Below are 15380 nucleotides of genomic sequence, written 5' to 3'. Positions count from 1 at the left end.
ATCCCTGGCCTCGGCGTCTGCGCTAACCTGGTCTTCAATCTCCACCCCACCAGAGTCCGCGTCCGCTACCAGAAGCGACAGAAGCTGCAGTTTGAAACTAAGCTGGGCATGAACTCTCCTTTCTGAGCCGCTGGCCGTGGCGGCCATAGATGCCGTGGTGTCTGGGGCTGAAGCCACACCCATTTCTGTGTCTGGGGAGTTGATATCATGAACGTGTCAGGGTTTGCTCTTGCACCGCATGGCCCTGGAGTCCCAGCTCCCGGTGTCAGACCCGGCTGTGGTTCCCGCCCCGGGGCTTCCTCAGAGACACGGAACTGCAGCCTCAGTCCAGGACCGTCTGGCTCTTCCTCACCAGGGGGAGACCCCCGGGCTCTTGAATGTATGACCTCGTGTGCTTAGCAGAGGGGCCCTCAGCCCTCTCCACCTGTGGGCTGCCCCCCTCCAGGGCCCCCTGGCCTTTAGGCAGAGCCGTGGACCATGGGGCCTCTGGTGGGAGGGCAGTCCTGGGATATGCCCACGGTCCTCCAGGGCGCCGCTGGAGGCCGGGGCTCCAGCCCCTCCCCGGGCTCCCATCGTCCTGTCTTCCTGGGGCAAAGCCCGCTCCTCCTCTGTGGGGGGCCTCATGCTGGGGCCCGAAGACGGAGCCAAGCCCCCGCCTGGTCCGAGAACCTCCTCCTGGGCCACCCTTGGGCAGGCCGTGGAGCCAGTCCTGGGGGCGCAGCCCGGGACCTCCTTCCAGCCTCAGCCCCAGTTACCCTGTGAGAATGTTTTTACTGGTGTATATTTTTTACTGGAAATGAGCCTTTTGGGAATGAATACAGACTGGTTTGTATTAAAACTTATAAACTCCTGAAGCAAAACCTGTGGCTGATCCCTGAGGCAGCCACGAAAGGGCCCACCCAAGGGTTGGGCCAGCGAGGGAGCCCCTCCCTGAAGGTGAGATGGGGGGACCCAGGCCTTCTCCCCACCCTGCACCTTGGCGGGGGCGCTTGGGTCCGGCTCAGGCACGACCCCTGGGCTCAGAGGTTCACGGCGCACATCCAAACACACAGAGCACGGTCTGGTGGAATGACACTTTCATTGGTGTTAGTTGGGGGAAGAGGTTAAATGCTTACAGAGCTGGGGCCTGGGCCAGGCAGGTCAGGCTTGCAGCCCCATGGCGGGCAGTGGGTGCTCTCGCTGTGGTCCGAAGCCCCTCCCCCACTGTGTCCTCACAGGCAGTTATAGATAGAATAAATTCCATTTAAAATATACGCATTTCTCTCTGCTTAAAAAATAACATTTACAGTTGGAAACGTTCGGACTCTGGGGATCTGTTCGAGGGACCGGTTAATCCACCGGCCCCGCTGCAGACAGCTTTGCCTCTCTGAGGGCAGGCAGGGGCGGGCCCGAGGCTGGCTGGGTGCCGCTGACAGTGAGAGCAGACCCCTGGCCCTTGACACGTCCTGTGCGCACCTGTGGGGGCCGGGCCAAACGCACTGCCGCCTCCAGCCTCTCAGGGTGCCAGGACCGCACGGTGGACGGCCAGGGGACCTTGGCACAGGCACTTGAGACACTGGGAAGGTGGGGGGGTACAGAGAAGGCACCCCAGAAGCCCGGCCACCACTCTTCCAGGACAGGAAGCTCTTACCAGGGCCCCTGTCCGAGAAGCAGGGTCCTCCCCTCAGATTACATGCTGGGGGTGGGGTGGGGGTGCTTTGCTGAGACGTCAGGTTCTGAAAAGTCCCCTCCGCTCTGCACGGGGCTGCTGTGGGGACGGCCGCAGGCTGGGGGCGGCAGAAGGGACCCCGCTCGGGCGGTGGGGGCGTCTTTTGCGCTGAGGGGGAAAGGCAGTGGGCGCTGCGGGAGGTGGCGGTGGGCACCACCGAGGGCCGCTGGCAGGTCCAGATCAGTCCAGCATGGCATCCAGCTGGTCAGCCAGGGCGTCGAACATGGTGCTGATGTCGTCTAGGATGTGCTTGGTGGAGGCGCCGGGGGTGCTGCGGCAGGGAAGGGCCAGGTCAGACGAGCCAGCGGTCTGCACCCTGCTGGCCCTGGGCGTGGGGCCTGGTTGGGGCGAGCACCAGGTGTGCATCTCGTCCCGTTTCTCACAACTTCCCAAGGTCATGGGAGTCACGGACCCTTCCTCCCACAGAGGCGCTGGGTTTCACAGAAAGAAGTGACTGGTCCAAGCTCGCCTGCCTCTTAAGTGCCACTTGCCTGCAGGCCAGATCTGCGTGACCCCTCCCTGTGGGGACCCCCCCCCCCGCCTGAGGATCTGATTGCCATGACACCGATGTCCCCTCGCCATCATGCCCAGACCCTAGGGGAAGGACGCGGGGGTGGGGAAGCTGCCCTTGTTTCCCATTCTCCCAGCACGCTCACCCCTCTCGCTCCTCAGCGCCAATGCTCTTCTCCGCGGCTCGCAGTGCAGCTGCCAGGGACGAGCTGGTCTGCTCCAGTCTCTGCTGGGCCCGGCCTGGGCCCGCGGCCCCTGTGCTCTCCGGCCTTGGAGGGGGCACCGGGCGGGGGCCGAGCCGGGGAGCCAGCTTAGGGCCGGAAAATGCCAGCTGGGTGCAGGCCACGGACACAGGCTTGGGGGCTGTTCCTGCAGAGACAAAGAGGTTGGCTTGTGACTCAGCTGAGCCGGACACAGGCCCTGCCCACGCCACCCTCTCCCTGCAGGCCCTGGCTTCATACCTGCTCCGGGCACCTTGATGAGGGTGGCGGGGGCAGCCGGGGGCTCCGTCTCCCCGGGCCGCCGATTGTTTTCCAGGGCGGGCCCGAGGGGCTGGGCCGGGGAGCTGGGAGAGAGAGGGGCTGGAGCTCCGGGGGTGGGAAGGCTGCTTGGGTCAGGCTGGGGAGGGCTGGGAGAGGCCGCGGGGGGCTCGCTGGGGGTCTGTGAGGGCTGGGGGGCAGGGCTGTTGGGCGTGGTGCCCGCCACTCCGAAGGCCAGGAGTGCCGTCTGCAGTGGCTCCCTCTCCCGGCACTTGGGCCTCCGTTTAACAGTGTCTGACTCTGTGAGGTTGAAGTCAAGGCCGGCGGGCACCGGCGTCTCCCGGGGTGGGGGTCCCGCCGGCTTGGGCCGCTGTTTGATAGTCAGGTTCCCCTCCTCCGCAAAGGGGAGCCCTTCCCCTGAGCTGCCCCGAGACGGGGGTGTCCCCTCGGGCCCCGGGTCCTCCTCCTCTGTGTCCGATGCGGCACCGGCTGGGGTGGGTGGGCCGGAGGGCTCCGAGGGGCCTGTGGGTTCACTCAGTGTTCGCCTCCGGGGCCCCGCGGCCCCCTCCTTGGGCCCCGGGCTTTCATCTGGTGGTGGGGGCTCCGGGGTGGAGCCAGAGACAGAGCTGAGGCGCTTGGGGGGCGGGGGCGGGGGGCCTTTGCGGCGAGCCCGGAGGGCAAAGGACTGGCTGCGGGGAGCCCCCCGCGTTGGGGTCGGGCTGGGGCTGGTCCGGGCGAGGGTGCTGCGTCCTGGTCGCCGAGTGAGGGTGGCGTAGCTGCCCAGGGCACTATCCACTGGCCCTTCGGCCTCCCCGTCGGCCTCCCCCTCAGCTGGGCCGGGGCGGCTGAGGCTGTGGGACCGGCGCTTGGGCCGTGGGGGGTCCGGAGGAGTGGCCGGGGGGCCGGCCAAGTAGGAGAAGGCCCGGGGAGCGCCCGGAGGCGGCCCAGGGGCTGGGCTGGAGGGTGAGGCCTGGGGGTACATGAAGACATAAGGCGGGGGCCCTTGGCTGGGAAGTGGGGAACAGAGTTTTGGGGGCCGCTCTGTGCCCTCTGGAAGATTCCTCTCCTGTGGGGTGTTGGGGTCCCCGCCACTGGGCTGGGGGGCAGGCTGTTCCTGTGAGTGGCCGGACCCCCGTGAGCGAGCCCCAATGCTCTCTTGGCTGGGGGAGCGGGCAGGGGGCAGGGGGAGTGGCTCGGGGCCACCCCCTGCCATGGCCGCCTGGAGCTCCGGGCTTAGCTCGCTGCCCTGGAAGGTGAGGAGGCGTGGGCTGGCCGCAGGGGGCCCGTCCCCATTCTCCAGCCCCTCGATGGCCATCAGTTCCGGGCCCCTGGCCAGCCGGCGGCCGCCTTCCCCCAAGGACTCCCCCTGCAGTAGGCCCCGCCGGAGCTCAGCCAGCCGCTTCACCCCCAGCATGAGCTTCTTCTGATGACCTGAGAGCAGGCGGATAGAGGCGGCAGGGTGAGCTGGGGCTGGAGATGGTGCCCTTCATCCCTCCTGGACCCCGAAACATCTTGGGGGCCCTCAGAGGCACGCGGAGGCCGAGCCAGAAGGCCCAGGGCGGTCCTCACCGAGCTTGTTGACACCGATCTCCTGCAGCTCCTCCCAGGTGAGGTCAGCCACCAGCCCCATGGAGTCGTAGCCGCTGCTCACCAGCTGCTTGTGGTACTGAGGCAGCCCCAGGGCGCACAGCCACTCCAGCAGGTCCGCCTGCAAGAGCCGCACCATCAGCCCCCGAGCCAGGAGGGCTCAGCCGGCGGTGGGAGCTCGTGCCTGCCGCCCACTCACCGGGATGTAGTTGGGCAACCACTCGGCGATGCTCAGCTGGGCAATCTCCGAGGCGATCTTCTTCCTGTGCCCAGGCTTGGTCACCCCGATGGCCGTCAGGTCCTGCCACACAAAGTCATGCCGTCAGGCCCCCTCCCCTGGCCACGGGTTCCTGCCCTGCCCTCCCGCTGTGGCACCGACCTCAGGCGTCATGCGGCTGATAGTTGGCACGTCGTAGCCGGCCTGCAGAAAGTGGGCAGTGTAGCCCTCCAGCTGGAACTCGCTCAGCCAATTATGAATGGCTTGAGCATCCTACAAGTTGGGGGGAGGGGGTGCTGTTAACGGTACTGAGCCTGCTGTGGGAGGGGGCTGAGTGCCAAGGCCACAGCCCCGCCATCAACCCCAGCCCCACCCCAGGGGCCTGGTCCGAACAGGAACTCAAGTCCATGCTGAGGCCCATCCCGCCCCCTCCTCTGGGCCCATAGCCACCTCCCCAGTGGAGGTCATACCTTCCCCTCCAGCAGCTGCTCAGGCCTCACGTCCTGGGTGAAGTGCTGCTCCCCCGAGCGATAGTTGGCCAGAGGGCGGTGGTTCGGGTTGTCTTTAAGGACGGAGAGAAATGCATTCAGGGTGACAGGATGCAGGGGTGCCAAGTCCTCGGCTGCCCCACCTGCATCTCTCCTGGCCCACCCAGGCCCCCGCCTCCCTTCCTACCTGCCAGGGACGCGGGCTGTAGTCCTGGAGGCACCTGGTCCTCTCCGGCAGAGGGCAGCGGCTGGAGACGGGAAGGCGATGTCTCTTGTTTGGGGAACTGGCAGTGGGAGCGGGGGAAGGGGAGGAGAAGGGGTCCAGCCCTCGTCCCAAGAGCCCCCCACCCCCCACCCACCTGGGCGTTCTCAATAAGGAGGCCGGTGCTGTGGCCGTTGGTGCCCTCGGAGCTCTGCCCGCTGCCGGCGCTGCGGATGCTGCCCACGCTGCCCTCGCTGCCCACGCTGTTCCTGTCACCTGCTGTGGGGGCAGGAGCCAAGCGGTCAGAACCCCGGTGGGCCCCGCCCACAGCTGGCTGGCAGCTGGCCAGAGCCAGACGCTCATGCCGGCGCCTAGCATCGCCCTACCCGCTCCCGGGGAGGACGTACCTGGGCTCTCTGGGCTGAGGCCCACCCGGGGCAGCTGGCCATAGGTGAGGGGGTGCAGGGGCTCCTCGGCAGGGGGCTGCGGCATCCTAGAGAAGCCTGGGCGCAGGGGGGTGGGCACAGAGGGGAGGCGGGGTGCCAAGACACCCACCCGCTTGCTGACCACCTCGACGATGCCCGGGGGAAAGTAGCCCACACGGTCAGTGCCCCTCTGGCTCTCGTGGATGTGGCCCTTCCAGCGGCCGTCTGGGTGCTGCTCAAGCACCTGTGGCAGACAGGCAGGGGGGCATGGTCACTTCCTGCGCCAAGTGGCCAGCCTGCAGCCGTGGTCCAGCTCCTCCCCTCCCCCCAGGGAGCGCCCCCTGATGCTCAAGTGGGCCTACAGTCCTGCCCCTGCCAGCATCCAGCCCAACCCCCGGGTTGCCTCCAGGGCAAACAAAGAGTCTGGAGTCAGCCTGGGTTCAGACCCCAGCTCCACTGCAGGCTAGCTTGTGACTCTGGACAAATCACTTTAATTCTTTTAAGCCTCAATTCTGTCAGCCCTAAAAAAGGAAGTGGTAAGAACGCCTACCTTACTTAGAAGGGAAAAAGTTCAATGAGATCGTGCAAATAAAGACCTTAACACCAATCCTGATCCACAGCAGGTGCCCAAGTAAGTGACGGCAACCAATTGTATTCTCAGAGGAATGCCTACATCAGGTCCTCACCGTGATGACGTCCCCTGCCCGGACGTTGAGGGCAGTGGGGTCGTGGAGGTTCCAGAAATCCTTGAGCGCCCGGACCTTCAGGATCCCTGAGGCCTCTGAGATAAGGAGGATGACGGGTGTCATCTGAGGGTTCCCAGGGCATCTTCCCACCCCTCCAGGCCCCTTCATGACCCTTCCCCAGGTCCCTGCCCCCTCATCCCCATAGCATCCCCCCGGCCAGCCCCAGGAATGTGACATGTGCTCCTCCTCCACTCCCAGGGACCCTCTGGAGTGGCTCTGAAGCCCTTGGGCTGGGTCTTCTCCCCACCACACGCACCCCGCAGGAGCTGCTTAATCTCCCGGCTGGCCTGGGAGGTGGTGAACTGGTTCACAATGTCCAGCGCCGTCTGGTTATACGTATTCCGAATGTTCACGTCCACCCCGCCCTAGGTGTACAGAGCAGGGCCAGCCTGTGCTGAGCACCGGGTTGGCTGCTTCTCCCAATTCCCACAGCTACCCAGGAAGTAGCTACTGTTTTCATATTTTACACGAGGAAATGGAAGCTCAAATTTGTTCTGGGACGAGCTCAAGGTCACTCAGCCAGTGAAAGGCAGAACTGGGGCTCGAACCATGTCTGTCTGCTTTCCAGCTACTTGGGCCCCAACCCATGCAGGACAGTCCTTCTCTTGCTTCCCCAGCCGGTCTTGGATCCGGCACCCGGCGGGGATCTGTATACACCTGCGGGGTGACCAGGGGTCCACACCCACCTCCAGGAGCAGCCGCACCACCTCGGTCTTGCCGTACAGCGCGGCCTCGTGGAGCGCCGTGCCTGTTTTGGTCTGGCGGTTGATTTCAATCCCGGCTCTCAGGAGCTGCCTGCAGACGGGAGGGCGAGTGACTGGCGTGGGGGGCAGCAGGTACGGAAGGAGAGGAAGCTGATCGCTGGGGGCTGGGAGAGCAATCCAGAGCCAGGGTGAAGGGGGCAGCAGGGCAGGGCACTGAGGGGACGTGATCAGTCCCATAGGAAGAGGAGGAGGAAGCCGGGGGGTCCCCGGTGGGTACCTGATGACCTCTCTGTGGCCATTCTTGGCAGCCAAGTGCAGGGGCGTGGTGTAGTTGGGGTCGCACGGGTCCTTGGCCTCCCCCTCCAGCAGCGCCACGCATAAGTGGCTGTTCAACAACAGCTGGGCCACCTGCGGCAACCGGCACTTGGGTAGGGCCTCCCCCCAGAGACCCCACGCACGCCCAGAACCCAGTACCCCAAGGGCAGCAGGCCTCACCTTGAGCCGTCCAAACTCACAGGCCAGGTCCAAGGGTGTCTTCTTGGCCTTGTTGACCAGGCATGGGTTGGACTGATGCTGGAGGAGCATTTCTGACTGGGGTGGGGGGAGCCGGGTGAGGGGTCTGGTCTGGCCGGGCCCCCTATGCCGGCCCCTGCCCCCAGCCCCAGCGCCCTGTAGGCTGGCAGGCTCACGTACCACTTCATAGTGTCCGTACTGGGCAGCCAGGTGCAGTGGGATCTGCCCGTCCAGCGAGGCAGCGTTCACGGCCGCAGAGGCGCGCAGCAGCAGCCTCACGGGCTCCAGGCGGCCCTGCCAGGCCGCATAGTGCAGTGGGCGCATACCTGCAGGAGGGGACGGGTTTCTGAGGGAGGTCCTGGGACGGCCTGGGGTTGGGGGAAAGAACTGAGCCCTGGCTGGAGGGGAGAAGACCCAGAGGAAGCTAGATGTGGCCAGGGAGAGGCCCGGCTGAAGCCAGAAGCCCACCATGCCCACCACAGAGGATCTGGTGGCCTTGTAACCTCAACTTCCCCAGCTGGATAATGGGCTGTCAGTACCACCCACGACCCCAGTAGGCTGTGAAGACTGACGAGGTCCAGCGTCTGCAAGCTCCGAGAAGCCACGCCCACATGCCTTGGCACTGCCGTGATGTGGCAGGGGCACAGTGACCCCAGGGTCTGGGGTGGGGGGTACCCTGGGCTCTCACCGTTGCTGTCCTTGATATCCACGGTGGCCTGAGCCTCCAGCAGCAGGGCGATGAGCTCCAGGCTGCCCCCCAGGGCGGCATGGTGGAGAGCCGAAAAGCTGGCATGGTGGGACACAGGTCAGGGGTGTCAGGGAGCAGTCTCCACCCCCAAAATCCTGGTCTTCCAGGGCAGACTCATCCTGGGGGCTGGCGTGGCTGAGTTACTTGCCCACTGTGGCCGCCCCCCCGCACCCCCCCACCGACACACACACACCCTGCCAGCCATGCCGTGGGAGCGCAGAGCTGCTGGGCTGCGGCATGAAAGGGCTTAGTGTCTGGGCTGAGAGGCCTGTTTGTCTGGCCTCCCCCTCAGCGGGCCCAGGGGAGGGGGCCGTGGGAGCAGGAGCCCCAGGGCTCCTACCCTCCAGGGAGAAAATGGGGCCCAGCAGGAATCAGACCCAAGGAGGCCCCTCAGAGAGGCCCCTTCCCTGCACTCAGGGGCAGCCCCACGGGCAGACACGCAGGCAGACGGGCCAGAGCACTCAGCGAACACGCTTCCAGGGCCGGGTTTGAGAGGGAAAGGGACTCCAGGCCCCTGATCCTTCCCCGCCCCTCCCCCACCACGCCGTTTTCAAGAGGGACTGGGGGGGGCTCTCACTCACCCATCAGCATCCTGGTAGTTGACATTGAGCCTCTTCGTGGAGCCGAGGAGCTCTGGGGGTTAGAGCAGAGGTGTCAGGGTACCCGTACCCACCCCTGACCCAGGGTCCCTCCTGCCCACCGCTCGGCTTCCGCTGACCTCTCGGAGTGCAGAAAAGCACCTGTCCCATGGCCTGCCAAGCTGTCTGGTCCCTGTGGCCCTCCACCCCAGCCCATCAGCTGGAGGGCGCTGACTGCAAGGAGCTGCTGCAGCAGTGGCCTGGCTTCCCTGGGTCCCCAGCCCCACGTGTTTATAGTCGAAGGGGGCGGAGATGGGGGGGCCCCCCGGCCTGCCGTGCCCTCAAAGGACAGGCCCACGAGCGCATGGTTAGCATTCCTGCCTGAATGGGCCGAGGAGCCAGTCTCATTGTTCCACAGGGCCGAGGGGGCTGAGAGAGAAGAGAGAGGGGCCAGAAGCTTGAGGGTGAGAGGGCGGATGCCAGGGCTGGACCCAAGGGCCACGTGCCCGGCCCGGGGGGCATCCCTGAGTGGAGCTAGAGGGGAAGGTGGCATCATGCAGACCTACACCATGCCCCGGCTCTGCCAGGCACTCGCTGTGTGATCTGCGGAGAGTCACTTAACCTCTTCAGTTCAGGGTCCTCATCTGTAAAACGGGCTGATCACAGAAGCCACGTACGAGAGTTGTGAGTACAACGCCTGACCCTCGTGAAAGACGGGAGCTATCAGCATTTAGCGCTCCTTACACGTTAGCCCATACTCCCGAGATGCGGTGTCTCCAGTGAAAGCTGGTACTGTTCCCCCCACCGGCCCCTGTCAGGGGAGGAACTGCAGACTCTGCACCCCATGAGCTCCTGGCAGACAGCTCCATGCCCCGGGGCAGGGGGTGGCAAGAGGAACAGGGGGCAGGGGTAGGATACCGGATCAGTCCCCTCTCAGGGACAGGGTTCATGCAGGTGTGCTCCACGTGTGAGCCAGGGCGCGGGAGGCGGGGGGCGGCGGTCCTCAGGGAGAGGAGAGTGCTGTCGCAGGCGGCCCCTGCCTCCCGCTGGAACCCACCCCTGCCGGGAAGGAGGAGGAGGAGGCCTGGCTCAACCCAGCCGGGCACAGTGCCAAGCATGCTGGTCCAGGCCTGCCCCCCAGGCCCCGGTGGGCCCCTGAATACCCCAGCAAAAAAGGGCCTCATTCCAATAGGGAGGGACCAAGCCTGCAGCGAGGAGGCGCACAGGACAGGGAGAGGGGGGACAGCTACGTTTAGGGCCGAGCCGAATGGCGCTGCACCAGAAAGGTAAGAGCCGAGGCGTGACGAAGCCGCGAGGGGGTGGAGGCTGCTCCCAGCCATCCTGCAGACCCCTTGGAAAGTCCTCGTTACACGGAACCACTCAGTGCAGTGGACAGAACAGAGGCCCGAGGAGCAGGAAGCGCATGGTTCAGATTCTTCTTCCTCCGCCCGGCTGTGTGACCTTGGCCAGCCCTAGGACCTCTCTGGGCCTCGGTGAGGGCAAGGAGGTCAATACAGGGAAGTCCCTCCACCTGCTGCCCGCCTGGACGGTCCGGGGCGGCCAAGAGGCAGCCCCTCCGGGGAGTGGCAGGACAACATGACGGGGACAAGGGTAGGGCCAGCCTGGGTGGCTCTGTGTGTTTTTTTTTTCCAGAACAATGGCCGGAAAGGCGGTGGGGGAGAGGCTCTGAGTGACTGGGCTGGGGACCTTGGAGGGGAGGGCGGAGGGTCCTAGGTTCCTGGCAGCGGCTCCAGGCACTTCCCCTGCGCCACCACCTTCTTCCCAGGCCCGGGCTCTGGGGGTGGAAGGGTCGCGCTCCTGATTTAGGCTCGGGCGGAGGATGTGAGCTCAGCGGGCCACCCCCAGCCCACTCCATTTCCTCTGGTCGGAGAAGGGGACAGCTCAGAGCAGGGAGGAGGAAGGAAGGGCGGAGGCCAGGCCCGGGCATCGGTCGCCCTCTCCTCCCAGGCACCTGCACCCTGAGGACCCGGGCGGGCAGGGAGGGCCGGCCCCCCAGTGACCTGCTACCCAACGGAGGAGGCTCAGGGAGCACCCCTCTTTGGACAGCCAGGAAGCTCGAGCCACCGCCCAGAGGGGAAAGAGGGAGCCCTTGACGCCTCCCTTCCGGCAGTTCCCTTCACCCTTCTGGGCTTCAGAATCACCTGAAGAACTTTCTGGTTCTCCAAAGTCAAGGGCTATCTGTGATGATTCAGTAATTCTGGGGGAGACCAGGGAGTCGGCACTTTCAGAACTACCCCTGGATGATTCTGATGGACAGCCGAGTGCAGTAGCATAGGGAGGGGGGCTCGGGCTTGTGGTATGATCTGCCACGCCACAGCTGTGTGAACTTGGGCAAATCACTAACCCTCTCTGAGTGTCAGTTTCCTTATGTGTAAAGTGGATGTAGAAGTACCTGTCTCACAGGGAATAGAGGCAACTACAATATGGCCCCATGGACAGTAGCCTCCCAGGCTCCTCTGTGGGATTCTCCAGGCAAGAATACAGGGATCTTCCGGACCCAGCGATCAAACCCAGGTCTCCAGCCTTACAGGCAGATACTTTACCAACTGAGCCATGAGGGAAGAGCCGTAGGGTCTGCAAAGGTCACTTTGGGATCTCCTTTTTGTCACCAGCTTTCCCTCTGAGAGGAGGAGACAGGGAGTCCCAGAGAGACAGGGAGTCCCCGGACCCTATGACTCTATGTCTGTGCAAATCCCTTGGGGGTGGGGGTGGGGGAATGGTCATCTTCCCCCACAGACATTCCCCCGAGCACCAGGGACCTTCCCAGAGCCTAGGACCCCAGCTGCAAAGTTCCCGCCCCCAGCCTCCAGCCACTTGCCTCCCTGAAGGCCTCACTTTGAGGCCCCAGGGCTATGAGGCCAAGGCCCCACTGGGCAGATCGCCAAAAACAACACCGAGGTGCAGGGAGGAGGGGAGTGGCTCCCACTCTTGGGTCTCTAGGGCCCTTCTTGGCACCTTCCCCTTATTGGGCTCACCCTGCACCCACTTCCCCAGGGCACAGAGAGCACCCTTTCCATCTCCCGACAACCTGGGTGTCCTGCCCTGGTGTGGAAGCGGGGGCACTCACACATGTGCACAACTCCCAGGCCCTTAAAATCCTTCCTTTGGGCACCCATACTCCCAGGTGTGGGTGGGGATAATCAGACATCTTCGGGTAGCCCGGGGGACTCCTTCCTGTGCAAGGCCCAAGCTGTGTCTTGGGGCTAGAGCCCCAGCACTTGAGAAGGATCCTCCCTCCCCTCCTGTCCCTGTTGGTCGAGGAACTCAGGGGACAAGTCCAGTGTCCTCCTGGGACAGTCCAGGGAGCTTGCCCTGAAGCCCAGAGGTCTACTTTTCTTGGGGGGGGGGGCGGGTCTCATTGCAGGGGTACTCAGGAGCTGGAAGTCAGGTGTGGCCACCTGTACACGGAGCCCTCACAGCCCTATCGACTAGAGACACCAGGCTGCAGAGAGACCTCTCTCTCTCAGGAAATTAACTTTGAACACACAACCCCCAGTAGGCTTCAGTAACCGGTTAGATAATGTGAACTTTGTTTTAAGCAGAAAGTGAAAGTTGCTCAGTCGTATCCAACTCTTTGCGACCCTATGGACTATACGGTCCACGGAATTCTCCAGGCCAGAATACTGGAGTGGGAAGCCTTCCCCTTCTCCAGGGGATCTTCCCAACCCAGGGATCTGAACCCAGGTCTCCCGCATTGCAGGCGGATTCTTTACCAGCTGAGCCACCAGGGAAGCCCAAGAAAACTGGAATGGGTAGCTTATCCCTTCTCCAGCAGATCTTCCCGACCCAAGAATCGAACCGGGGTCTCCTGCATCGCAGGCAGATTCTTTACCAGCTGAGCTACCAGGAAAACCCCTCTTTTAAGCAGAATTCTCTTTTTAAAAAGCTATCTTACACTCAGAGGAGCCCACAATAAACGTGTCCCACTGCTGTGACTAAATAATAATAAAAAAGCTGTCTCACAAATGTTGTCATCAAATTGATAAAAACACAGAGATGCTCTGGTTGGACTGAGGGGCCAGGGGTGGAGCGCTACCTATTCAGTCTTTCCCAACCCACTGCCAGAAACCCCATGGCTCCAAAGAACACACTGGAAAAACCACCTGCTGAAGGCAAATCCACAAGGGCAGGAATTTGGGCTGGTTTTGTTCACTGCTAGAGCTCAGAGCATAGAACAGAGCCTGGCACACAGTAGGCACTCCCCCAAAATTAGAATGAATGTACTTCAACCCTTTTACTTTACAGGTGAGGAAACTGAGGCCCAGAGAGGTTAAGAGATTTGCCTAAGGATACACAGCAAGGGGGACCCAACTTCCTCTCTGACGTTCCCACATTGAGGCACTCCCACCCCAAGTCCCCAGATCAGAGTGACCACTCCCCCCAGGCCTCTCTCTATAGCCTGGCACTCAGAGGAGGGTCTCAGGTAGACAGTCACCCCACCAAGTACTCACTTGTCTTTGTGGCCTTGACCTTAGCCACCAGTTTCTGCACGCCAGTCACATCTCCATTCTTGACAGCGAGGATCAGGTCCTGTTCTCGACCCATCCTTCCTGGTCCCTGGGCTGGACTCAGGGCTCAGGGGTCCAGGGCAGAGGCAGGGAAACTGGTCTAAGCTGAGGTGTCAGGGTGCCATCCCTTGGCCCTTTGGAGGGCCAGGTGTCCGGTGGTGGGGAGTGTGTCTGGTGTCCCAGGCAGTGGGCTTCTTGGTAGGCGTTGACGGGTACTCCTTCAAGGTGCTTCGTGAGCTGCCGCCACAAGCAGGAAAGCTGATCTCTGATGGGGTGGAGGCTGTGTGGAAATCTGGACGGATATCAGCTTGCAGCTTCCGACAGCCCAGGAATGGGCCGGGACTGGGGGCGCCAATCTTCCCGACGTGGCTCAGGAGCACCGGTGCTCACCCAGAGAGAAGCCAGCATTCCCTCGTGCCTTGGGCAGCAGGGGCGGCCAGGTCTCGGGGGTCTGGAGAAGGTGTGATCCACTGAGGGTCTGCTGAAGGCTGGGTCTGTAAGGGTTCCAGAAGCAGGGCTCAGAAAAAGAACAGGACAGGGCTTCCAGGGAGCCCCCAAGTTACCCTGGCTGCCCTTCTGAGTCAAGGGAGGGGCTGAGCCACTCCAAGCGGGAGGGAGCCGCCATGCATGAGAGGAGTATTGGGAGGCCGGGAGGGGGTGTTCTGGGAGGGGGAGGCTGAGTCACCGAGGCCCCAGGGCACCTGGCAGCACCTCAACCCGGGGCAGGAGGGGCCCTGGCAGCACGACGCACGGGGGCAGGTCGGGCCAGCAGCCTGTTCTCCACAGCCTGAGGCTCTGACACCCACAGACAAGTGGTGGGCCAGAAGGTGGGGCCTGGGAGGGTCAGGCACAGGCGGACTGGTAGGGGTCACCCCTCCCCATCTAGGCTCTGCCCTGATCACCGGAAGCCCTAGCCCCAGGGCTCTTTATGAATTCAGAAGGTGGAGTGGGGAGGTATGGCCCCCCATCTCTGGCGGAGGGTCTGCCTGCAGGACAGTGAGGCTTTACAGCACCTGTTGCTGACCCATCCTCACCCCTAGTGCGGGATGAAGAAACAGCCGGGCAGAGAACAGAGATGAGAGCTGGGGTACCGCTGCTAAATGGGGCTGTCCGCCCTCCCAAGCCTGAATCTGAGTCCCACAGTCCCGACTTCACTTTAGAAAAGCTTACGTCAGTTTCTCAGTGGCCGAGAATTTGTTGCCCGAGTCCCGTGGCATGAGACCCGCGGCAGGCCTGGGGCCCTAGCTGGGGTCCTCTTACTCCCCATAAGTCCCAAGCCCAAACCAGATGGCACTCCAGCTCAAAGCCCGCGGCCCGACATTGGGGGAGGGCGCCCCTGGCAGTGCATGGGGTCGGGCTGGCTCCCCCGCCCCCCGGAATGCCAGTCCAGCGCCGCGCAACCCCCCAACCCAGCCCAGCCCAGGCCGACCGGGGAACAAAGCGGCGAGAAGGACCGGGAGGGCCAAGCGCCCGGAGGGATTGATGCGGGGAGACGGTGTACTGGCGCGAGGAGGACAGAAAGACCCGACGGATGAAGGCGCCCGCGGATCCCGCAAGAAAAGTTACTTTGTGCCGGCCCTCAAGAGTGCTGACCCCCAGATCAGGCCCCGCAGTCTCACCTTTCCCAGCCGCCCCGCCGGGGGTCCGGCCGGTCTTGCTCGGTCCCTGGCCCCCTGGACGGCGGCTCCCACTGCCCCCCCCCACCCCTTTTCTCCTCCTTTTCCAAGGCCGGCTCGGCGCCTCCCGCAGGAAATCCCGCCCCTCCCCCCTCCCTCCCACCGGATCGGGAGCGGAGGGACCGTCCCGGCCGCGCAGCCGGGCTGTCAATCAAAGGCTGCGGCCCCGCCCCGATCCGCGCGGGGCCCCGCCCCGGTCCGCGCGAGGCCCCGCCCCACCTCCCCGGGCTCGAGCGTCCGCGCATGCGTCCAGGTGAAGCGGTGGGGGCG

At 63.9% G+C, this 15380-nt stretch overlaps 2 protein-coding genes across 8 annotated transcripts in view; one reads left to right on the top strand and one right to left on the bottom strand.

Annotated features, from left to right (window-relative positions):
* Window positions 1-1253, top strand: part of TMEM94 (transmembrane protein 94) — a 36691-nt gene extending 35438 nt beyond the window's left edge. For all 6 annotated transcript variants that reach the window (XM_027518731.1, XM_027518734.1, XM_027518730.1 and 3 more), the window contains one exon: window positions 54-1253. In XM_027518731.1, coding sequence (XP_027374532.1) covers window positions 54-126 — 73 coding nt within the window. In that variant the 3' untranslated portion in view covers window positions 127-1253. The remainder of the gene's footprint in view (window positions 1-53) is intronic.
* On the bottom strand, window positions 1062-15197 carry CASKIN2 (CASK interacting protein 2). Of its 2 annotated transcripts, XM_027518735.1 has the most exons (20): window positions 15054-15197; window positions 13378-13928; window positions 8909-8960; window positions 8268-8365; window positions 7760-7905; window positions 7562-7657; window positions 7344-7474; window positions 7049-7157; window positions 6619-6727; window positions 6303-6397; window positions 5599-5860; window positions 5349-5470; window positions 5177-5237; window positions 4972-5063; window positions 4664-4774; window positions 4484-4585; window positions 4267-4405; window positions 2680-4128; window positions 2365-2587; window positions 1062-1979 (listed from the first exon to the last, which is right to left on the bottom strand). In XM_027518735.1, exons 2-20 carry the CDS (start codon window positions 13469-13471, stop codon window positions 1889-1891), a joined length of 3582 nt encoding a protein of 1193 aa, XP_027374536.1. In that variant the 5' UTR covers window positions 13472-13928; window positions 15054-15197; the 3' UTR covers window positions 1062-1888. The 2 variants fall into 2 exon arrangements, with proteins under 2 accessions (XP_027374536.1, XP_027374537.1); XM_027518736.1 differs by lacking the exons at window positions 13378-13928; window positions 15054-15197 and adding an exon at window positions 9046-9136.
* Window positions 15198-15380: the final 183 nt, after the last annotated feature.

Source organism: Bos indicus x Bos taurus, chromosome 19 (genome assembly GCF_003369695.1).
Source record: "Bos indicus x Bos taurus breed Angus x Brahman F1 hybrid chromosome 19, Bos_hybrid_MaternalHap_v2.0, whole genome shotgun sequence".
Taxonomy (NCBI): Eukaryota; Metazoa; Chordata; class Mammalia; order Artiodactyla; family Bovidae; genus Bos; species Bos indicus x Bos taurus.
Note: the sequence above shows the minus strand (reverse complement) of the source record. Positions and strands in the feature narration are given on the sequence as shown.

Excerpts from the sequence above, each read along its gene's own strand:
- CASKIN2 (XM_027518735.1), bottom strand. The coding sequence starts at position 13,471 with ATGGGTCGAGAACAGGACCTGATCCTCGCTGTCAAGAATGGAGATGTG. Across the intron at positions 6,398-6,618 it reads GATTAAGCAGCTCCTGCGGG|AGGCCTCAGGGATCCTGAAG; the intron begins GTGCGTGTGGTG and ends TCCTTATCTCAG. Across the intron at positions 4,129-4,266 it reads GATCGGTGTCAACAAGCTCG|GTCATCAGAAGAAGCTCATG; the intron begins GTGAGGACCGCC and ends GCCTGCTCTCAG.